This window comes from Clupea harengus, chromosome 3, assembly GCF_900700415.2.
Source record: "Clupea harengus chromosome 3, Ch_v2.0.2, whole genome shotgun sequence".
NCBI lineage: Eukaryota > Metazoa > Chordata > Actinopteri > Clupeiformes > Clupeidae > Clupea > Clupea harengus.
The window spans coordinates 2,646,607-2,671,518 of NC_045154.1; the positions used below are offsets into that span (position 1 = coordinate 2,646,607).

The 24,912-nt window shown below is 41.5% G+C and overlaps 1 protein-coding gene across 7 annotated transcripts in view; it reads left to right on the forward strand.

Annotated features, from left to right (window-relative positions):
• magi2b (membrane associated guanylate kinase, WW and PDZ domain containing 2b) overlaps positions 1-21,739 on the forward strand; it is an 81,894-nt gene extending 60,155 nt beyond the window's left edge. For 3 of the 7 annotated variants that reach the window (XM_031564191.2, XM_042707480.1, XM_042707481.1), the window contains exons 12-22: positions 8,113-8,293; positions 8,707-8,798; positions 9,503-9,695; positions 10,657-10,851; positions 11,286-11,471; positions 14,179-14,542; positions 16,618-16,846; positions 17,384-17,527; positions 18,683-18,821; positions 19,260-19,348; positions 19,527-21,739. In XM_031564191.2, the coding sequence (XP_031420051.1) occupies positions 8,113-8,293; positions 8,707-8,798; positions 9,503-9,695; positions 10,657-10,851; positions 11,286-11,471; positions 14,179-14,542; positions 16,618-16,846; positions 17,384-17,527; positions 18,683-18,821; positions 19,260-19,348; positions 19,527-19,583 (1,869 nt within the window). In that variant the 3' untranslated portion in view covers positions 19,584-21,739. The other 4 variants (XM_031564195.2, XM_042707478.1, XM_042707479.1 and 1 more) reach the window with 4 other exon arrangements.
• The last annotated feature ends 3,173 nt before the right edge of the window (positions 21,740-24,912 follow it).

Here is a 24,912-nt window from a genome sequence, read left to right on the forward strand (position 1 = left end):
TCGCCGAACGTTACAGTGTCACTTGTCTGAGTGATGTACACGACGAATGGCTTGTATGAATCAGGTAGCCCTTTTACTACCATAGCCATCTGAAGCCCATCACTAATATGCTCGTCTGCTCTTCTCAATGACGTGAATATAGTCTCTGCTCGGATAATATAGTCAGTGACTGTTTCATTGCTAGCCTTATGGAGCGAGGAAAGTTCACAATACAAACTCACAACGCGGGGCTTGTCCTTTCCCGCATAGTGCGCGCGAAGAATATTCAGTGCTTTTCTTCCATCACGTTTCGCGTCCCTCATTACCAATGACAAACTCTTGTTATCTAGACATTGCACTAGTTCTGCATATGCCTCACCGTTCTTTTCCTCATCTTCCGCGAGAGCTTCTTCGTCATCCTCATCTATCTCCGGGTCTTTCGAGATAACTTCTCTGAGGCGACGTAACTCCATGTGCGCGAGGAACCTCGTTTCCCAGAGCTCGTAACTTTTCTCTTCACCGTCGAATAAAAGTCTGAACCACCTTTGGCCTGAATGACTGGGCCCATAACCTGTAGCGTTAGACATTTCTGCAGCAGTCTATCGTTATAACAGTCACCAATGTGGTTAGCTAGTACCTACTAGTAGTTAGCATTCACGGGAGAAAAGAGTACAGACTACCATCTTCTCTTTGGTCTGGGAACTCACAACTGACCGTTTATTCAGCGCATGCTCACAATAGCATTTCAGTGCACGCAGGCACACATGTTCTAATGTGACGTCATTTGCATAGGCTATTTAACATGGCTTTGCTATATTATTAAATATGCTCAACAATCCAGCTTAGAGTATATCAATTCTTGTTGAGGGGGATTTTCGCTCATTCTTCCTTGTAAATGGCATCTAGTTCTGTGAGATTCTTGGGGCGTCTTGTATATGCAGCTTTTTTTAAAGTCTATCCACAGATGATGATGATTGATGATGATTAGGACAGGGGACTGAGGGCCATGGCAAAGCCTTCAGTTTGCGCCTCTTGAGGTGTGTTTAGGATTATTATCCTTCAGCTTTTTTACAGACGCTGTGTTTGCTTCCAGATTTTGCTGGTATTTCATTTAATGAATTCTTCCGTTTACCAGTGAAATGTTCCCCTGAATGAACTGAGGAAATGGCTACCTGAAAACGCTTTGCTATCTTCACATTGCCTTTTCCTCCTTTGTGGGCATCAATTATTTTGTTGCTAGGCAGCTGTTTAGAGGAGCCCATGGCTGATGATTGTTTGAGTTTTAGGGGTCAGGCAGCATTCACACGTACGCGTTTTTTACTTTAAACTTGTTAAAAACAAATATAATACACTAATCTTGCTTAAAAAAAGGATCAATTTAATTTTCATGCTTTTTGGAGATCATTTCTTTTTTTTTTTTTTGAACTTCTTTTTATTTCCTTTTATCAAATGCAGTCATACAGTACATCACATCATTACATGAAATTAAGTGCTACGGGTACAAGTCTTAGTCTAGTGGGGTTAACAGTCCATGGATGTCTTGGGCCCAAACCATCAGGATCAAGGCTTATCAGGATTGAGTTACACATTAACATTGTCCACAAACACAATACATCACACATGACATTACATTAATAAAGTATTCTGAAAGAGAAAGGCCTGCAAAAGTCCACTGCTTAAATGGAAAAACCAAGACAAAAGAAATATATATCAGTATGTATATTCTACTTATCATATCAAATGGAAGTGTATAGCAATGGGAGACCAGTTGTTTATGAATGCCTCTATTTTAAGTTGTAATAGTGCAGTCAAGTGTTCCATCCTGTACATATCTTGGATTCTATCCCTCCATTGGGTTATTGTGGGGGGCTGTGGCTTCAGCCAGCAAGATGTTATAACCTTATTTGCTATTAGAAGAAGGGCTCTCAGAAGTTTTGTTTGGCTATTTTCTTCAAGGTTATCAGGCAATATCCCTAAAATGAAGTGTGATGGTTCTAACGGTATGTCAATAAATAAACATGTTTTTATTTCCCTTTGTATTTTCTTCCAGTATTCTGATAACTTTGGACAGTCCCAAAATATATGTGTGTGGTCTCCCACCTTGCCACAACCCCTCCAACATTGTGCTGAGGTATTGCTCCATTTAGATGTTATAAGTGGAGTTCTGAAGTATCTCATTTTAATCTTCCATCCAAATTCCCTCCAGTTAGGACTACTGGTTACTCTGTGTCCCTGTTCACATGAGTTTTCCCATTGTTCATCAGAGATTATTATGTTCATCTCTAGTTCCCATTTTTCTTTAATATCCAAATTATTCTCCTTTAGTTCTTCCTGCAATATCCTGTATAGATGTGATATGAACTTTGCTTTCACTGTTGTTTCAATTGTCGATATGAAGAACTTTTCTATTTTGGATGGTGGTGAGCAGAGCTTTTCCCATTCCTGGTGTGTATGTAAATAGTGTCTTATTTGTAAATATCTGTAAAAGTCTTGGGTTGGTAACTCATATTTCTCTTTAAGCTGTTCAAATGACTTCAATACACTTCCTTCGAACAGCTGGTCCAGTACCACTATACCCCTCTCTCTCCATCTTTCAAAACACCTGTCTAGTCTAGCAGGAAGAAATTCTGAATTGCTTGCTATTCTTATAGCTCTGGATATAGTCATGGGGAGTTTTAATTTTTTCCTCACAACTGACCATATTTTTAGAGTATTTTTAACCCATATGTTGGTAATCTTCTTCTTCCCACAGTGGTCCAAATTCAGGAATGGGAATGAGTCCAGTGGTGTATCTGGGCATTCACTTTGCTCCATTCCCACCCATATAGTGTCTGTTTCTTGGGATAGCCAAGCAACCATTGCTCGTAATTGGGCTGCCCAGTAATATTTTTCAGGTCTGGCAAGTTCAAGCCTCCGTTGTCTTTTGGGCATAGTAGTCTTCTAAGTTTAAGTCTGGGAGGTTTGCTTTGCCATATAAATTTGGATAACCATTTGTTAAGTGCAGTAAAAGTGGCCGCAGGAACATATATAGGTAGTGATTGAAAAAGAAAGAGCAATCTTGGCAGGACGTTCATTCTTATCGTTTCTATTCTCCCTATCAATGAGAGTGGCAGGATTTCCCATCTTGTGAGGTCTGCTTTATGTGGCCCATCAATTTTCCATAGTTGATCTTGAACAGTTTTGATAAATCTGTTGTAATGATAATTCCCAGGTATCTAAATCCCTGTGACCAGTGAACATTAAGCCTTCCTGTTAGTTGTATAGGCCATTGTCCAACTAACATCATGCCTCTGATTTTGATTGGTTGATCTGATAGCCAGAGAGTTCTCCATATTCTTTTAAAGTGTCCATCAACGCAGGAACAGATATGACTGGATCACTTATGTAAGTCAGGATATCATCTGCATAGAGAGATATCTTATGTTCTCTATTTCCCATGTCTTTTATACCTTTTATTTCCTTATTCTGTCTTATAGCCGCTGCCAAGGGTTCAATATTTATAGCAAAGAGCAAGGGACTGAGGCAGTCTCCCTGTCTCACCCCCCTCTGCAATTCGAAGAACTCAGAACAGCATCCATTAACTCTGACACGCGACTTTGGATTTTTGTATATGGCTCTGACCCAATTTACGAACTCTGGGTGAAATCCCATTACCGATAGTGTTTTGTACAAGAAGTCCCAGTTCACCGTATCGAATGCTTTCTGTGCGTCAAAACTTATGAGCATTGATGTCTGCTTATTTTTCTTAGAACAGGTAATAATGTTAAGGGTTCTTCTTATATTATTAGCACCCTGTCTGCTGGGAATGAATCCTGTTTGATCCGGGTTAATCAGCGTTGTAATATGTTTTTGGATTCTTCGTGCTAAAATACTTGTCAATAATTTCTGGTCATTGCATATCAGGCTAATGGGTCTATATCCTTCGCAGAGTGTTGGGTCCTTTCCTTCTTTATGAATCACAGATATAATGGCCCGTGACCATGTCTCAGGGGGGTCATTTTTGGAGAGAGCGTATCTAAACACCCTGGTTAGGATCGGCACCAAATCATTTATAAAGCATTTATAGAATTCTCCAGAAAAACCATCCTCCCCTGGCGAACTATTATTTTTCAATCTTTTTATTGCATCTCTTATTTCTATTTCTGAAATTGGTGTTACCATGCTTAGTGATACTTCTTCTGACAATTCAGGGAGGTTTAAATTAGCTAGGAAGGTGTTAGTATTGTCTGTTGTTGTTTGTAATTTGGGTTCTTTGTACAGATTTTGGTAAAATGATGCAAATGCATCTGCCACCTCCTTGGGATGAGATACTATTCTTGCCAATGTTGGATGAACAACCTTAGAGACAATTCGGTTGGCCTGAGCCTTGCGAAGTTGGAAAGCTAGGAGGCGGCTGGCTCTGTTGCCCATCTCATAGTATCTCTGTCTAGAGAATCGTAGAGCTCCCTCTGCTTTATATGATAAAAGCTTATCCAAAGATTTTCTGGCCTCCTTAAGTTCAGTGGCAGTATTAGATGATCTATTATTTTTGTGTTGTATTTCTAGGAGCTTTATCTTGTTTTCTAGGCTCAACTGTTCCTCCAGTCTCCTCCTCTTCAGTTGTGATGATATCTGTATGATTTTCCCTCTTATAACTGCTTTTGCTCCCTCCCATAAAATTGACGGGTTAACTTCTCCATTATCATTTATCTCAAAGTATTCTTTTAATTGTTGTCTCAAATCCTCTACTGTTTCTGTGTTGTTCAGTAGAGATACATTCAATCTCCAATATCTGAAAAAAGAGTACCTGCCCAGGTCTATTTTCAATATGATTGGGGCATGATCACTCAGAGTTATAGGTTCAATCTGACATTCTATTACTTTGTACATGTATTGTTGAGGAAGGCAGAAGAAATCAATCCTTGAATAACTGTTGTGTACATTAGAGAAAAAACTGAAATCTTTCCCTTTAGGGTTTTTAGTTCTCCATGGGTCTACAAGTCCCAGTTCAGAGATGAAATTATTCAGTGTATGTGTTTTTGGACTTTGGGGGCCTTTTTCTATTGGGTTCCTGTCTTTTTTCCCATCTTGAACTGCATTGAAGTCCCCTCCAATTACTAGCATACCTTTAGAATTTTCTGCAATGATGTTCGCAATTTCTTTGAAAAAACCTGGATCGTATTCGTTTGGAGCATATACATTCAAAATGGAAATCTCAGTTCCTCCAACACTTCCAACCACCATGACATATCTTCCTGATTTATCCTGCACCACCTTCTCTGCACTAAAGGCCAAAGTTTTACTAATTAAAATCGCCACCCCTCTTTTTTTCCCATTTGAGGCACTATACACTAAATTTACCCATTCCCTCTTTAATTTTATGTGTTCTTTCTCAGATAAGTGAGTTTCTTGTAGCAATGCAATTGAGCATTGCATTTTCTTTAACTGATAGAATATTTTTTTCCTTTTTATAGGATGGTTTAGTCCATGGACATTGTAACTCACTATGGTCAGTTTATCCATGTGGATAACAGTACCCCTTCATTCTGTCTTTAAAAGTTAACCTATATTTCCCAGAGATATACCCGTATTCAAAAAAAATCTTATGTGACTGCATAGTTATAAAATACACATGTAATATCCACCATTGTGGAAAACAAGAACACACAATCAGAACAAGGAAGAAGCAGACTTCCAAAAACCCGACTGATCTAACAAACATAAAATCAGTCTCAACAAGGACGGAGAGTTGTGACAGGTCTCTCCGGGGGTGTGCACTCAGTGCGTCTAGGCTACACGCAAGTCCGATGTCTTTGCTATAGCCTGTGGTGCTCGTCGAAGTGGAGCGTAAAGAAACAAAAAAGAAAAGCTCCTCGGTTGAGGAGAACCTGTTTTTTTTTACATAATATTAATAAACTTTCTATGATAAAACTAGCCAGAAAATATTAATCTTACCAATAAACTGAATCCTCATTTCCCTCAAAGTCTACTCACAGCCCAGTGTTTTTACTTGTTCCTTCGTTATCGCCGTGAAGGAAGCTTTTCAGATCTGCATTGGACATCACGTTCGCTCTGTTTGATGTTGAAGTCTCAGTCCAGCTATTCCGTAAAAGTTCCGCCATGAGCGTCTCACATTCTTCAAGGTGTACATGGATACCGATCGCATGAAGTGTTGGTGCCGCATCCGACAGTGTCATGAAGGTCTTAGCTCCCGTCTTCAGGTGAATTTTCAGCTTGGCAGGGAACGGCGATTGAGCTTTTATGTTCTTTTCTTTAAGTTGCTTTATCACCTCCCTAACTTGCTTGCGTTTCTTCTGGATGTCAGACGTGTAGTCTTGGTCAAAGAAGATCTTCTGCCCTTTATACATCACTCCTCGGTGTTTCCATGCTTCTTGAATTACCAATTCCTTAGTTCTGAAGTCGAGGAATCTGACGATGATCGACCTCGGAGGGCTCCCTGGGTCTGTCGGTTTCATGGTCAGAGATCGGTGTGCTCTCACTATATTTAAATTCAGGTCTTCTGGTAATGTCAGTGATGTTCGGATGAGATTGCTTATGTAGCTCAGCATATCATTGTTTTCGTTATCTTCTGTTACTCCGTATACACGGAGATTGTTGCGTCTAGCTCTGGACTCTAGATCCACACATTTTGCCGTTAGGCTGGCATCTCGTTGTAGCAGATAGCGAAGGGCTCTTTCATGTCTTTGTGTCTTATCTTCGGCAGCCCCTAGCCTCTGCTCGTACTCTGTCACTCGTTGTTCAAGTTGTGTTGTCCTTTCAGCTACCTCACTGAGCGCAGTTTCTACTCTTGCTAACGAGTTTTTGGTGTCTGCAGAGGCTTCAGAATGTTCATTCCTGAATGTGCGCAACTCGGCTAGCACAGCCGCCATGTTCTCGTCCTTGCCTGAGTCACTTTGACTTTGTTGGTCTTTGTAGGGTTTTGGAGTTTTGTTGTTCTTCTTTTCGTTCTCTTTTCGAACACTAGTCATCACGGATAATTATTGTGAGTAGTTTAGATGGGAAACAAAAGTGTAATTAAATTTTGGCCAGTTTTTTAAAAGTTCTCCTCCAGGAGCTTCTGAATCAGGCTGTTGCCTCGGTCATGACGTCACAGGAAGTCCCTTTGGAGATCATTTCAACTTCTACTCCATTAACTATTCACAAAAACAGACATTTTGACCAGGGGCGCCCAAACTTTTGCATGCCACTGTAATTTATTTCAATATCTCAGTATCTGAGAACAAACAAACATGCTAAAATACACACAGTGGGAGCAGGGATAGAAGACAACTGTTCAAAGTCTCTTATGCTCTCATACCTTAACCCTGTACCCTCTACTACAAAATAGCCTAATTTCAGTCAGTGCCTTTACTGTGCTCAAACTGCATTGTGTGCTTGTGTTCCCATGCCACCACACATCTCACTGCCCTACATTGGAGTGATTTAGCCAGGGCTTTTAGCTGACAGACCACATTGACACCATGCAGCAGGATTAGCTCAGATTCATATGGCCTAAAAGGAAAGTGCTGAGAGGATATGGGGACCATCAGCACCACAGAGCTTGCTGCTCTTATTAACTGAACCCTGTTTCACCTACATCGTCTCAACGTATTATCAAAGTTTATAGTTCTGCTGACAGAATGTAGAAAACTCTTTTCTGTCAAACTAATTTAGCCAAATAATCTCACTCACTGAAACCGGTATGCTTTACTTTAGGTGTTAGTGACTTGGAACATTACGCTAAGGAACATTACACATGGACAGGCATATTTTGGATTCATGTCAAATCATCCACATACCACCTCAGTGTGCTCTGATAGCAAATGTCCACCTTTGGTTCAAGATGTAGGGTTTGGCACATCATTGGCTAGCGTATGTGGGGCGGCAGTGGTACAGGAGGAAAAGAAGTCGTTTAGTAATCAGAAGGTTGCTAGTTCGATTCCCTGTCGAAGCGTCCTTGAGCAAGACACTGAACCCCTAATTGCTCCTGATGTGCAGTGTGCCATCAGTGTAAATGTAAAAATGTGTATACATCCTTGTAAGTCGCTTTGGATAAAAGCGTCTGCTAAATGACTAAATGTAAATGTAAATGTAATGTGGTACATGTGGGTCGTAAGTACGTGGAAGTGAATCTCTGTGTTGGATGTGCACCAGTGGGAGCCCCAGTGCAGCCCTCAGACGAGCCTGTCGGGTCCAGGGATGATGCCTCACGGTGCCCCCCACCCGTCCCACCCCCTCCACCGCTCAACTGGGCCAGACTTAGAAGGCTTCCACCTGGGCAAGCCTGACCCTTACGACCTGTACGAGAAGTCCCGCGCCATCTACGAGAGCCGGCGTGAGTAGCGACAGATACAGACTGCACCATTTAGCACCAGACCAAAGCAAGCACAAGTCTTAGTACTAATTATTGTGAAGTATAATGTTAGTATTATTCATCGCTGACTTTCAATTCTTCTATCCCAGAGCCAGTTCTATCTCGGATTAATTTCTTTTCAGATGCAACAAATCTGTCATAATGTTCGAACATTATGCACATATGGATATTATACTCATACTTGCACATTCTCCTCTTTATGTACGGTACATGTTTCACCTAACTTTTAATTGGCCCCAATGACCTTGCTTGACTTGTCTGATATCAAATTATGCTATCATTTCATGGTGGCTACAGAATTCAGGTATGTATAAAGCATGTATAGCATAATATGATTGTGTTAATACTATTCTTCCATGTTTGTGTGATTCTAGGACCTGAGTACCAGGAGGTGGAAGTCCACCTGCTGCGGGAGAAGACTGGGTTCGGGTTTCGGATCCTAGGTGGAGACGAGGCGGTGCAGGCTGTGAGTCCGGAGGCCCGTGACAAGGCTCGTATGGGGCGGGCAGGACAGACCACCATCAGCTAGCGCCTCCACCACTCCTCATCTCATGCCAAAGAACCAAAAGGGTGGAGGGGTGGTAGTGAAAGAGAGAGAGAAACAAATTATGAAAGAGGGAGAGGGAGGAAATCTGATGAAAGCTTAAATTCTCCTCTATATCACATCAGTACAAGGATTAGGTTTACATACCTTCATGGAATTAAGATTTTACAGGGTATTTGTTTCTATCAAATCTAATTTCGTTGTAATTGGATATTCCACTGTCCAGTTGTGGTGACAGGAGAAATTCTACTAAATTGTGGCCAGATCCCTAGAGCTCAGGGATGGTCAGCATGGTGGTTGAATGTCCCATCCAGGCCTCCACTCTTTCTAATGTGCATTTTGCTCACACTGCTTTTATGTGTTGTCCTCATTCATTTTAACAATGACTATGTAGCTCTTTATATGATTTCTAGATTCACTGTGTATTCTGTGTTTGGTGTATGTGGACTATCGTACAGAAACTAAAGATATGCAATTTATGTTTCACAAATATTGACATTTTGCCGTATTCTATACTTTTTCCATGTATAATCATCTACAATAGACCAATATTAATATGATAATGCAGAATCTTTCCAGCTCTCTACTGGATGTAGCTGATCCCAGTGTGATTTCCCCATGAGCAGATCGTAATTGGGGCTATCATAGAGAACAGTCCTGCAGAGCGTGATGGCCGCCTGCGCCCTGGAGATGAGCTGGTGTCTGTGGACCACATGCCCGTCGGAGGGAGACCCCACCGATACGTCATTGACCTCATGCACGCAGCTGCTCGCAATGGCCAGGTCACTCTCACTGTCAGGAGAGCAATCCAATCACTAGGTGAGCTCAGACAACATGCAGGTGATTACACTGAGTACATTTAGTTAGATGTGTTTGGGATACAGGTGATAGATTTGGTTATAATCTGAGACGTCATAAGGGAGGAGGCAAATCACTGTGAAATAGGAGAGAATCCGTTATATCAGCTAAACATAGCGACATATAATTGGAAGTCTTGCCCTGTGTTATAAAGAGCCAATCACATTGTTCAGTCTATTTATTTCCATTGTTGCTATACTAATGAAAAATTTGACCGGTTGGGGAAAGAATGTTCACACCGTTTATGACCGATTTAAACGCAGATTCACGTGATGTACTTTTAATGTCTGTTTGACCATCCTATGGGTCTCTCCCCATTCATTTAGATAGGAGCCTGATCTCTCCCCATTCATTTAGATAGGAGTCTGATCTCTCCCCATTCATTTAGATAGGAGCCTGATCTCTCCCCATTCATTTAGATAGGAGCCTGAACTCTCCCCATTCATTTAGATAGGAGCCTGATCTCTCCCCATTCATTTAGATAGGAGCCTGATCTCTCCCCATTCATTTAGATAGGAGCCTGATCTCTCCCCATTCATTTAGATAGGAGCCTGATCTTGTTTGCCCAAAATAGCTGCCTGGGGACGTTACCAAAAAGACCTATCGAGTGACGAGATTACCTGTATAGACTTTGATTATATTACTTTTAGTTTGACATGGAAGTTCATATGTGACCAACACCTGTGCCCTGCTATTTGGTAAACTCACTGAGTTGGCTCTTTAGGCCTACATAGTTGTTTTGAAGTTTTATATATTAGTGTTAAATGCATGAAATATCAGTGGATGGTGCTTTAAATCTGCTCCCCAAATAGGTTTTTACATACCAGCCTTTTTGAGAGTGCAGGGCAAGAGACCTAGTCTCCAGTAGGCAGGGGAAGAAAGTGCTTTGTGTGGGCTGATTGTGGTGTCCTGGCATCTGCAGGTGATATGTGTCCAGAGAACGGCATCTCGCCTGCATGTGTGTCTGGGTTGGGCCAGCACAGTTCTCCACGAGGACACGGCTGCCCAGTCAACCTGCCCCCGACCACCGATGTGCAAATCCATCGCAAGGAGAGCGAGGGTTTCGGCTTCGTCATCATCAGCTCCCTCAACAGGCCTGAGAACAGTGCCACCATCAGTGAGTGCCCACCGGGTGGATCTCTGTTTCACATTAAGCACAACACTCTGTTATGCCCTTTTTGTGACAATGTGTTTTGTGTATGTTTCTGCATGTGAATATTTATAGTCTGCAGTGGCTATTTCCTGTGGGTCCAGACCGAACTTTACTTCTTGAGGAGACTACATGTGTGGGGACAAAGTTCCCTTTGAAAATCCCACACTCTAACAAAAGCATTGCTTCTTAATGTTTGAATCAGCCTGGCTACTTTGAACTTCCCAGATATTGATTGGTTAATACTGTTTAAATTGGGTTTTTTTTTTTTTGTCAGGATCTAGTCAAGCAGTCACTTTATAGTTTTTTTTTTGTAGTTTCTGGTTATATGGACATTTAATTATTGTAGCAGATCTGGTCAATTCATTTATTGTTGCTTGTATGTATGTGTGTGTTTGTAGCAGTGCCACACAAGATTGGCCGCATCATTGACGGTAGCCCAGCCGATCGGTGTGGAAAACTCAAGGTTGGGGACCGCATCATGGCTGTCAACGGCCAGTCGATTATCAACATGCCACATGCTGACATCGTCAAACTCATAAAGGATGCTGGCCTCGCTGTTACACTCCACATCATCCCTGAAGAAGGTAGGTCATATTTAAAATGCGTGTGTGTGTGTGTGTGTGTGTGTTAGACTTCACCGATCCACATGAAATGTTGTCTGATTGCAGCCCCTAGTGGGGCGTGTCCCTTTGTGCTAGCGCCCCCTGAAGTGGGGGAGGCTCAAAGCACTTTTTGGGGAATAGCTCCACAATGGTTTTGCCAAAGATTACAGAATTCTTATGGCAAATTGGCCTCTAGGAGGCACATTAACCGAGCTCAGTGTGATTCACAGGCCACTAACTTGTGACGTAAAGGGTAAAACTTGACGGTGGCATCACTACCACATTCTCTGGATGCACATCATATTTTGTGAAGTATTGTTCATAGGGAGCATTTCCATGTTCCATTTGGAAGTTCCGTTTGGCTTGCTCAACAAAATGGTCGCCAATCAAACTGCCAATCAAAATTCAGCAGCCAATACATGCCTGTGATGTAAAGGTTCAAACGTAATGAAAAACTGATTGGACCCCGATAATCGCTGCTGACGACTTATTATTATGATGTTGTATACCCCTGTCCTGTTATAAATGGTGATACTCTACGTTTAATATTGTTTTCAAACAGATTCTTTCCTTCAATGAGTAATCATACATTGAATACATACATGCACATTTCCCAAAACTTTGTAAAAAAAAAATGCCAAGTACATTCATACAAAAAAAAAAGCTCATATTGTCCCTTTTGTATACATGTAAATTACACAAAATACTCAATTGTAATACAAGTCACACTCATGCCTCATTTTCACTAGACTGGTTGCAAAACCATAGAACGTAACTCACAGATATCAACTTCACACCCTATCAGTGTACAGCAGCCATATCCACAAACTATAGTTCCTTTAATTTCCACTCAGAATAAGGCATACAACAAACTGTCTATTTTTGCCAGAAACCTTATCATTCAAGATAACACACTTTTCTTGGAATTGGAAAATATCTTCTTATTTCCCTTAATTCTTGCTCATCACTCTGGGTTATATCCCTGAATATTTTAGGCCTAGCCCCGAGAATTTTCGCCCTGAAAACAGGTCTTTATAGCAACACAATAGACAGACTGTGCAAGAGAGTGGAACTTGCAGCATCCGAAGGAGGAGGGAGAAATCAAGCACTTTAATTGCGCACAAAGTTGGAAGACACACACACACACACACAGATTTAAAACGCAGATATATTTTATATAACCTTCTTGACTATTTCAAGAAGAAAACTCAAGTTAAATCATTGAGCATGGGTATAACACAATGTATCGAACTATGTTGATGCCAAAAACACATTTACTGATGTGACTATATAGCAACCCAAGCTAGATAGCCCTTACACCAATATTAACTTATGGCCAGGGTTTCTCTCTCTCTCTCTCTCTCTCTCTCTCTCAGGTCGATAAAGTTCAAATAGACTTGCTTTATTGACACGACCATAAGAAACAGTATTGACAAACACACTTGTGGAATAAACCACATACATATAGGCTATATAAGGATGAAAAACGAAATAGTTTTATTTTGTCACGCATGTAAAGATATACCTCTCCAGCCTAGCAATGCTGATCTCACTTCCAAACAAAAAAACAAAAAAGACAAGCCCTGGGCAAACTTGACTTAGCCCCTGATCTTTTCTACAGCTAGACATATATGTTTTTAATGTATGTTTTGCACCATATGTGAGGTCCTTGAATGGGTGTGTGTTAGGCCCCCCCAGCAAGATTTTCAGATTCCGATTCTAAGGGTTTCTGGGGGCCTCTAGTAGTGATCAGGGATCTTCAGGTTTGGACTGCCCTTTTCCCCTATACAAGTCTAGTTCATTCATATTTTATAGCCTACTTAATTGTAGCGTGGTTATACCTGAATATACATCAAAGGAAAATATATTTTTTTAATTAAATATCAGATTGGATATGTCTATAATATTTTATCGTGCCTGGTAATCAAACTGAAAAAAATAAAATTTATTTTAATTTTACAAATAGTACATCAAATTTATGTGATTTAAATAACACTATGATACGCTACGCAAGCCTGCCTGGTTGGTAAAAGTCAAGCTGGCTCAGTGGCATGCTGGGCCAGGAACAAGACAGACAGACAACAGCTGCAGTAGCTGTGGTATTTTGTCCATTAATGTGCAATTTGATGACAATTCAAATACATTAATATACCTTATTGCATCATGTGTTGATGTGGTGTCACTCCAGTCTACAGATATTAAATATGTCACGTAAGCACAGGGTTGTTGGACTGTGAGTTGCTTCTTGCTGCGTGTGCCCAGGAGGCTTTTGTGCCCAGGAGCCCATGATGTCATAATCCATCCATGCTCATTCTCTCACTTTGTGCTGCGGTCATGTTACGCACCGCACCACACTGCATCTAGTCTTAAACGCATTTCTAAATGTGTATATACATTAATCATTTCATATGCATTTGCTTCACTATGGTGAGAGAATTATGTAGCTGTTTAGTTATTTCTAGCATCAGTGAGTTGCCTGTCGGTGTTTGTATATTCCTTCCTGCGTTTTTCCTGTGTTCTGTGAGAAACCAAGTCTTTTCTGATGGTTTAGACTTAAAGTACAAAAAAATAGAACTTCCTGATCGTGTATCACTCATGAATATGTGTTTCCTGGATTCAGTAGATGTCTCCTCTTTTACAGCACTGTGTTTATTCTTTGATCAGCAATACAGTTCTTTATTTTTGACAGAAGGAAATGGACCGCACTCTGCACCCGCCTCAGAGAAGCAGAGCCCAATGGCCCAGAAGCACAGTCCACAGTCCCAGTCCAGCCCAGCGGCACATCAGAGTCCCTCCAGCATGCAGCAGCCCCTAGCGACCGGCCAGCCCAGCCCGCTGGTCACAGACGCCAGCCCCACCTTGGCTCAGAGCAGCCCAATGGTGGCAACGCAGCCCAGTCCACCTGCACCTCAGCCCAGCATGGAGGTCCTCCAGCCCACCCCCACAGCCCCTCATCCTGTCCCTGTGGGGGACCCCTGCCTCCCCATGGCTGCTCCTAGCCAGATCACCTCAGTGCCAGTTCCCCCACCACAGTTATACCTCCATGACAGCAGGTATTACTAGCTCAAAGTCAGATCTCAAATGTTCCTTGGTTCTGTTGAAGCCACTCTCACTTTGTTTGGTCACAGACCTGAGTGCTCATACCAAGTCTGGAATCACTTTTGATTCATTCTGAGTGGATTCACCAAGGACCTTACCATCGCAGAATTTACTGTGTGTGTTTTTCATACAAGTACCTTCATCTGTTTTATTATAAAAACATGCAAACAATTTCCCGAAATCTTTCCAGTAGATGTGGGAGCGTTTGGCCTCAAGGCCGATGAGGTTGATGTTGGGACTCAATGCAGACATTCACCCCAGCAGAGAGTGGCAAGCTATATATGCTAATGTACCGCCGGGGAAAAATAAATGTACTTAACCACACTTGAGTTTGTGGTCCACTGCATGAAGAGCCAGTTTACCCTTATTCAGAACATCTAGTGTGCTCTCCAACTCAGTGCTACAATACAATACTAAACAATACCCAAGTCTCACTCTTAAAGTTTGGTTTGTTCGTCCTCAGGCTTTATTAATGTTGACTTACTGAACAATGCGTGCACAGTGTCAGCTGTCTGTCAACTGTAGGTGTGTTTGCTGTTGAACCTTGTCCTTGTATCCATATCCTTATCTTGAAGATACCTATGGGGGCAAGCCTCGCAAGGAGGGAGATAGACTGGTGTCCATGGACGCCTACACGTTGTCTGATGTGTGGGGACAGTTCATTGTACCAGGTGTCTCTATATCGTCACCATAAATGGACACAAGTGAAGCATTAACCGTTTTTTCAGTCATCATCATGTTCATGAAGTAGCTGTTTCACCGGTTTTCTTAAAGGCCATTTTCCAGCTATAAATAGTTTTGCTAATACTATGTGTGTGTTTGTTCTTTTGGAGTGTGGCTGGCAGGGTGGTTACTGCTGTCAGTTATGGCATTCAGTGTGCTTTGATTGAAAGTGTTTAGTTTAATAACCCACAAGGCCCGGGGCCATCCAACACTCCTTGTGCCAAAGAGCTTCAGCTGGGTTGTGTAACATCACTTAACTCCTCCTTGTTAATTATTTACCTGTGGATATCTCCTCCATAATGCATGGCACTAAGCCTGAAGGGGACATGTTCCACTCCGATGTTAGGCCTCAGGAGGCTCAGCTTTGATTCATCCATCTTTGAAAGGATGGCAGTGGTATATTACACACAGGATGAGATTTAGTGAGCACGGCCCACCTTCTGTCACTTGCCAAAATGGCTTGCCATAGTTCTATCTAAAAGTGGATGGTCCACTTGTGCATTATATGTGTACTTCAAGGGGAGGTGCAGCCAGTGCTGTCTGTATTAAGGACACTAGAGCGACCCTCTGAATGTCTGGAGCTGTAATTGCAACATCAGATACGTAGCCAGAGTGCAGTCAGATGACTTGGAATTTCCAACAGAGTATTTTCCTGGCCTGACAGTTCTAACAAATTGAATCGTACCTAGTCCTTCAGCTATAAAAAGTAAAAAATAAATTCCTCTCAGATTAACACTCAAGATGGAACACATATTGTTGTTAGGAATCGCTGAGATACTCTTCCCATTAGTGCCAATTGTTTTCTTTTTTTTGGAGCAGCAGCTGCAGCAACTAGTTCAGTCTAAATCTCCAAGTGTTTTGTTGAAAGTTCTTACAGAAGATATGTCATTTATACTCAGAAGGGTGAAAGTACATATCAAGTGGCTATACACATAATTACAAAATCGCAGAATTTTTGACAGCTAGGCCTCCAGAAATCTGTCATTTGGCATCCTTGAGTACAGCACAACAAAAGAACAGAATGTTTTTCAGCCTTGGGGTTAAAATACTCTATTGGTAATTGCTGAGGACTTTATATTACATGAATGTATTGTAAGACTAAAAATGTCTTTGATTACCATAAATGATGCCATTATGCCATAAGTTATGTCAAATATTGTCTTTTATTATCAAATATTATGTCTTTTTTCTGTGCACTAGATTTAGACTCCAACAAGAATCCACTGATTAGTTTGTCACAGTGTTGGCAGTCTTCTGACGGGAATACTGGTCCCTCTTAATGTTTGTGATTCTCCGGTATTTACAGGTCAGAGGTGAAGGCGCGACAAGATGTGAAACCTGATATATGTCAGCCGCCATACACAGACTACCGTCAGCCTCCAGTAGACTACAGACACCCTCCAGTGGCTGACTACCGCCAGCCCCCAACACTGGACTACCGCCACCCCCCGCCTCTCATCGACTACAGGCAACACGCAGTCCCTGACTACAGGCCCCAGGTACAACTACCAGCAGTCCCTGACTACAGGCCCCAGGTACAACTACCAGCCAAACTACCATGTATCGCTGAATTTGTAAATGAAATGGTGACAGATCTTTAGCGTTGATTAGGAGAAGCAAACAGTCTTGAAACTTAGAGATACAACAATAATAACATTCCATGTGGACTAATTATGTCAGGAGTCCCCATAATGTAGTAGTTTATTTAATTTCTACTGAAGTGAATGTTTCACCGTTGTGTTAATCATTGGTATATCAAAGATTGTTAATCAATATGTGTGCAAATGGTATTTACTCTTTTTACTTTTATTCATTTACATTTCAGTGAATGTCAAAATTACAATATTGGAGAGTAGAAACCATCCTATCCTCATGAGTAACTTACTCACCCAGAGTGAGCTTGAAATCAACACTTGCTGAAAGATCTGAATGTTACCTAAACATTCATTTAGGAGACAGTTGACAATGGGCTGCGCTGGACGCTTCTTCAGCTCATCTGTCTGTGCCATTCCATACACTGTGCCTTCATTTTGAAATTCATGCCTGTGATTTGTATTGTCCTTCCTTCTCAGGACTTTGATTACTTCACTGTGGACCTAGAGAAGAGTGTGAAAGGTTTTGGCTTCAGTATTCGGGGAGGAAGAGAGTACAAAATGGACCTGTTTGTGCTGAGGCTGGCAGAAGATGGGCCTGCCATCCGCAGTGGAAGGATGAGGGTGAGTTCTTCACCCACCTTTTGGATAATCTTATGTAAGATGTCTGCAGATCCATACCTTTAAATGATCATGACAAAAAGGCAAAGGAACACAAAAAGCCTGTAGCTGTAACAGGCTAAAAAAAACTATTTTCATCAGTAGGTGATGTTGATATCCAATATATCTGCGCAATATTGCAGCCCCATAATATTAATATATAGCTGTTGTTTAATATTGTAAAATATATAGTAGTTGCTAGTGAGCCTTATGTTAATATTACGGCACTGCAATATTGTACAGAATTCCACATTATTACTGTTAGGACATAGGGACACTTAATACTTAAGAAAAAAATACTTATACTTACACTGTAAATGCTGTACATTAAAACAATAATTGTTACATTATAGCTTGTTTGTTCTACTTGCAATGGGCACAACATTTATTAACATTTAGTTAACTAACTAATGGGAGAAAACAATTAGTTGTAGTGCTACAGATCTATACCAACCTCTATGGCTGCCCCTTGTTAATGAGGTACCATTAGATTGCTTGGATCAAGCCGAGTTCAACCTCAATTTCTGCCATAATGGATTTTCTTACATATTGAATTTTAAGAAAAACTCTAAAGACATTTTTGTGGTTAAGCCACCAAACAAGATGTTCGGTCATATCTCATCAAAACCAAACTTGTAACATGGACTTGTGACCCCATTGTGAGGAAGCTCAAAAAGTGTTTTTGTCATTTCACCTTCAAGACATTGACATTGATGCGGCCGCCGAATTGGATGTTATGGAAAGGTTTAAAAGGTTTTCAGAGGCCAAACATTGTGTCCAATCTTCCCCCAAATTGGCACAGATGATCTTCGAACCAAGTCTCCCAAAGGTTATTTGTTGGCTTTTCAATTTGCAAAAGCATTTGTCCATTACAGCCAAATGAAATTGGCGACAAAGCCGTCAAACAGTTCATATCTTGGCCAATCTTTAGTCAATGGACATGAAGCTTGCTGTGACTGCTTACGGACATGCTCTTGACATAATGACATCAAGTTTCCATGGCAACTCTGGCCTGCTGGGCTGCTTGGCCCCCTATATTACTGACTCTTTTTGGTTTGTTTGGCCAAAGTCCAGTTCATGCGGATACCTAACTGCCCTGTGATATTATCTCCTGTGCAGGTTGGAGACCAGATTATCGAGATCAACGGTGAAAGCACCAGGGACATGTGCCATGCCCGAGCCATTGAGCTGATCAAGGCTGGGGGGCGCCGCGTGCGTCTGCTGTTAAAGAGGGGCACAGGCCTAGTGCCTGAGTATGGTGGGTGCTCAGCTCCTCCAGAATATACAGCTGACAAGACAAGTGGATGTGCCACCTGTTAAGACTAAACCATAGAATAACATTCGTCATAAAATAAATCATATAGCCTACCAAGTGGGGATTAGTATTTGCACTGACAGACTGCACCCCAGTTGAATTAGCAAAAACAGCCTCACCATTGTGAATTCTATTGTTATGTGTTAGTACTATTGTAAATAATGTCTCTGTCGGATAACCTGTCTCACTCATTTCCATGCCTTTCTCTGGAGTTGAAATTTCTCTGGTTCCATCAGCTGTCACTTGTAGGAAACACTGAATACTTCTCTGAACTAACTATGTAACGATCACTATGTAACGATCACTATGTAACGATCACTATGATATCCCTCCTTTTGTAACTCTAATGATAGTCCAGGGTTTTACTCCCTCTCCCTGTAGGAATGGTACCTTCCAACCTTTCCATGTGCATGAAAAGTGAAACTCTAAGCTCTCCCTATTTCTTCATAATGGGACACTCAAAAGATACGGTTTGTGAAACATTGCATGATTTTCTGATTCTTAACATTTACCATCTAATTCCTCTTTCTCACACTTGCGCTAGACCGCACTTTTTCACCTTACTGTTTGTCTATGATTATGAGAAGAACTGGTGATTATAACTGATTATTATCTGGGCACTCACTGGTTCTTTGTTTCCCCCTTCAGACGGTGCCGCCACCTGGGATGCTGTCCCTGCAACCATCCTTACCCTGCCGGAAGTAGCACCACAACAAATCCCCAGGACTCAACCCTCATCTCATTCCAGCTTGTACCCTTGACCTCTCCTCTGCAGGCAATGACATGTTCTGTGTGTGCGTGAGTGAGTGTGAGTGTGTCCATGTGTGCCTTTGAATGAGAGCGAGTGAGTGTGTGTTCCTTCGCAAGTCACACATTGCCAACTTGTGGAGGGGTTGCTCTACTCAGGGTGGCAGGCCCACCCACAGACACCTGAGCTGCAGCTAGAGAGATGGATGCGCCCACAGGCCTCCCTACTGCAGCTTGAGAGATGGATGCACCCACAGGCCCCCCTACTGCAGCTTGAGAGATGGATGCGCCCACAGGCCCCCCTAATGCAGCTTGAGAGATGGATGCACCCACAGGCCCCCCTGCTGCAGCTAGAGAGCGTTTTACGGATTAGAAGGGAAAAGAAGAGAAAAGTAGCTGAGCACTCTGTTTGGCGCCTTCAGTCCACACACCTGCAGACTTACTTCAGCGCGGATGTTATTCAGTATAGAGTAAGCAGATTCCTGGGCCTCAGGCACAGGCTGACCACAGGGGTAAACAAGCCTGGGAGGAGGGCATGGTAACCCAGCGGGTGGAACAAACTCTTCTTGAGGTTATGGAGGACACAAAGAAACCCCTCCTAAGGGAGCTGAGATGCGTTGTGGGAAGAGAAACAAAAGCAAACTGAGGCAAACTCCCTAAGTCTGACTCTAAATGGGATCTTGCTTTGTGCTCCTTTTGTGCAACCTAGACAAGGGAACCCTTCATTGTCGCCTCTCTCCTCATGTTTCTGTTATGGATTGCTTTCTGTACTAGATCTTCACTCTAGCCATTTAAAAAAAAAAGAAAAAAGAAAAAAAAAAGACTATATTTTCTCCAGAAAGGAGACAATACATACAGTGTAGCATGAAAGGCCAGTCAACAATCCCAGTGGACAAAATGCAAATTATGTAACAAGTGTAAGATATTTCTGTCGGCCTGTTTATGGGGGACCCATAAGTAAGGCCACTGTTGCAGTTCTACACCATGGAGAGCAGTGTAGTATGCTAGCAGAGAATGAATGTTGAATGGCGTTACAATTCCATTTTGCGATATATCAACAGCTCTGCCTTAAAGGAATTCCTCGAGTTGACCCACGTATTAGTACCGTAAATATCCGATATTCATAGACTTCCTGTGAATTTTTGTAAAATCACATATCATATCTGTGTGAAGGCAAACAAAAAAAAACTGAAGGAAAGAAAATGCCGCACAGATTTTTTTTTATCTCTTAGGTTGTAAATGATTACATATAAACCAAGATCAGTTTAATAATCCATTTTGTTAAATCATATAGAGACTCATCTTTGATTACATATCAGAAGTCCTTGGATTAATTCAAGACTTAACTGCAAATGGGCTCTCCTGTGCTCACTTCTTGGGTTTGAGAAGGATTGTGAAGTATTGTGCTTCATGTACCACACCGCTCTGTGGGCCAAAGCCACTGTTCCCAAAACTCTCAGATGGCCCCATCCTACAAGCCTCCTTAAACTTCTCAACCACCTAACAGTATTGCGTTATGTCGTAAAAAAAACAAAAATGGCTACATGTAGTCAAGTGTAGGTGCTGATACCTCCTTTCTCCTTGACGTTTTGCTTGTATGTCACCTCTTAAAAAAAATGTGGTTCCTCTACAGTAGTGAGTGATCCCAGAGATGTTTTCTTTGTTGTTTTTTTCTTGTTATTCCCAAAGACCAAACAGAAAGATGAGAAAACATAAAGAATGGGAGGAGTGAGGCTAGGTGCGTGCGTTGAGCTCAGAGAAGCACTTGACAGAGCAGAGTGCCTTAGGAGCCAGATCTAGTGCAGATAGAGAAGAGTCTTGAGGACCCACTGCAGAGGCGTCACTCAAGGGCTGCCACGGGCCCACTACAACACAAGGTAACATTAAAGCAACAGGACCATACTCACTCACATTCAGGACCATACTCACAATACTCACTCACATTCAGAACCATACTCACTCACATTCAGGACCATACTCACTCACATTCAGGACCATACTCACTCACATTCAGGACCATACTCACATTCAGGACCATACTCACTCACATTCAGGACCATACTCACTCACATTCAGGACCATACTCACTCACATTCAGGACCATACTCACTCACATTCAGGACCATACTCACTCACATTCAGAACCATACTCACTCACATTCAGGACCATACTCACTCACATTCAGGACCATACTCACTCACATTCAGGACCATACTCACTCACATTCAGGACCATACTCACTCACATTCAGGACCATACTCACTCACATTCAGGACCATACTCACTCACATTCAGGACCATACTCACTCACATTCAGGACCATACTCACTCACATTCAGAACCATACTCACTCACATTCAGAACCATACTCACTCACATTCAGGACCATACTCCCTCACATTCAGGACCATACTCACTCACATTCAGGAACATACTCACTCACATTCAGGAACATACTCACATTCAGGACCATACTCACTCACATTCAGGACCATACTCACTCACATTCAGGAACATACTCACATTCAGGACCATACTCACTCACATTCAGAACCATACTCACTCACATTCAGGACCATACTCACTCACATTCAGAACCATACTCGCATTCAGGACCATACTCACATTCAGAACCATACTCACTCACATTCAGGACCATACTCACATTCAGAACCATACTCACTCGCATTCAGAACCATACTCACTCACATTCAGAACCATACTCACTCACATTCAGGACCATACTCACATTCAGGACCATACTCACTCACATTCAGGACCATACTCACTCACATTCAGGACCATACTCACTCACATTCAGGACCATACTCACATTCAGGACCATACTCACTCACATTCAGAACCATACTCACTCACATTCAGGACCATACTCACTCACATTCAGGACCATACTCACATTCAGGACCATACTCACATTCAGGACCATACTCACTCACATTCAGGACCATACTCGCTCACATTCAGAACCATACTCGCTCACATTCAGGACCATACTGGTACTTCTTCATCTTTTGATGGAAAGAAAACTAAGAATTCTTCTTAATAACAGGACATTCACTTCACGGCACCGCATGTGTATCATGACAACTGAGATAAGCCACATTGGACTTTTGAATTTCCCCTACATTTAGAATAGATTCCCTTTCCTGCTTTGTTGACCGTCTTGTTACAATATTCTCCCAGTACTCCCCGGCTCAATATGTTTGAAGGTTAGGCTGTGTTAATGGAGATACCCAATAACTTGCCTAAAGTCACATCACCCAGCAACACTGTTCTACCCTTTGCTTGAACAGAGGCCAATGAAGCTGCTGCTTGCGCTGAAAGGCTGTTCATGGTGCCTTTGGCCCCAAGGGCCCCAGTGGGTACTGTACTGACCGACACTGCTGAAGACACTGTCTAATAGATATGTGGGAGACGTACTGTAATAGTGTATTGGGCTAAGTGAATTGCTCCATCACATTTGATCATACATAGCTTAGTAATGACACAATGCCCAACATATGCCCACCATTATAGTGTTCCTAAAGATATGTACTGAATTGGATTTTGATGGATGCTGTTAGCAACACATACACATCTTATTTGTATTGCATTTGTTCACTGAAGGAAAGAGATTTTGTTGAGTGTTGCCATTTTTAGCATGACTCTAAAGGAAATCAATGCTGCTTTTCCAAGTCTGTATTGAATGATTCAGGATTCTGTTCTTCCTGAACCCTGAATTCTGTTCATCACAAAAAAAGAAAGGAACACCTGCTGCTCCCCAGCAACCGTTATTCATAATCAAGGTGCCAATCATTCTGTCATTGTAGTATACAGAATTTACAGGTAGTGCAAGCTGAGAAATATATATGTATTATATTTTGGTAACTGACAAAGAGATGACATCAGTTTAAAGTAAGCTGTATTAGAATGCCAAGGATGCAGTAAACAACAAACATCCATGACAGAGTATTTACACAGAATACTTGAAAGCTATATTTTCCCTGTCAGTAAACTCCTGTTGATCCCCCCAGCACAAAGACGTACAGTATACTCCAGTCATAGGTACTTTAGATTCAGTGCAGTGTGGTAGACATATGCTCGTTATTGCTGTTTACAAGGGACAGAGAAAAGCATATATTGCACAGCTCATAGCTTTTACTGTTGAAGCTGTTTCCTGCCTGCTGTGAAAAGTTTTTTATTCTGAGAAAATATTGAATCTGTGAAAGCTGGCACGCTCATGAGCCCCCACTCAGATCGATATTACTGTGTAGTGTTAGATGTATTTAACTTGTACAGCTGTATTCCTATAAATATGATTTAATGTATTACTGATAGTTTCAAACACTAAGTGAGCAAATATTTTTATGAAATGCTACAGTGTGGATATACATTTTTGCTAAGATCTTGTTTACTGTATGATATTCTGAAATACTGTCAAATAAACTCTTGACCTGGTGTAAAGTATTCATTTTATATTCTCCACCATAATTATGTGTCCAGTTGTCTGAAGTGTGAGAAAACAGGTAAGATGGTGACAGGGAATTTATTGAGTTAGAATATGTCATTGTTACACAATGAAATTCTTAAGGGAAAGGTTAGACATCTATGTTATCAGCTGCTCATCAAGTTCATTGAATTCTGAAACCATCTTGTGGTTATTTTTGTAATGAACTTCAATAAAGGTCACTTATTGTGCTTTAAAAACTATGTGTCTGTTTAATGTTATTTTGCATGTTGTTTTTCTAAATTAAATACGACATTTTGTAGATTAAAGGTGCCGTCTGCAAAAGGTTATCAATATTTTCACTCAACAGACAGTCAGAGCACCTCTTCCTTCCATGCTCCAGAAGCAATGTGTCGATTGGCTGGAATTGTTTATGGGTCTGATCGACTATGTTTCTTATTTACAGAGCCAGGACACAATACTTTTGTTTAGTGCACAGACCTAATGGACAGGTAGAGTTGAATTCTATTCTGAATAGAATTGAACAGACAGCTGAATCTTGATGTACATGTGTGCTCGTGGTGAAAGACGGTGACTAGCACTTCAATGTTTATCTACAATACAAATAGAAACAATTTTAAGTGCCTTCGTCTTCTTTGTCGAAAATTAGGACACATCTGGTTTTATAAGTTTAGAGCATCATATTTTATTTTGGTACACCTGCAGGAGATTTTCATATCAATTAAAACCCCTAATTATTCTGTGGTCAGAGCAGATGGTACACATTATTTAGGGTGGGAAATGTAAATGTATTTGTCTTCCTGAAGCTAACAAAGCAC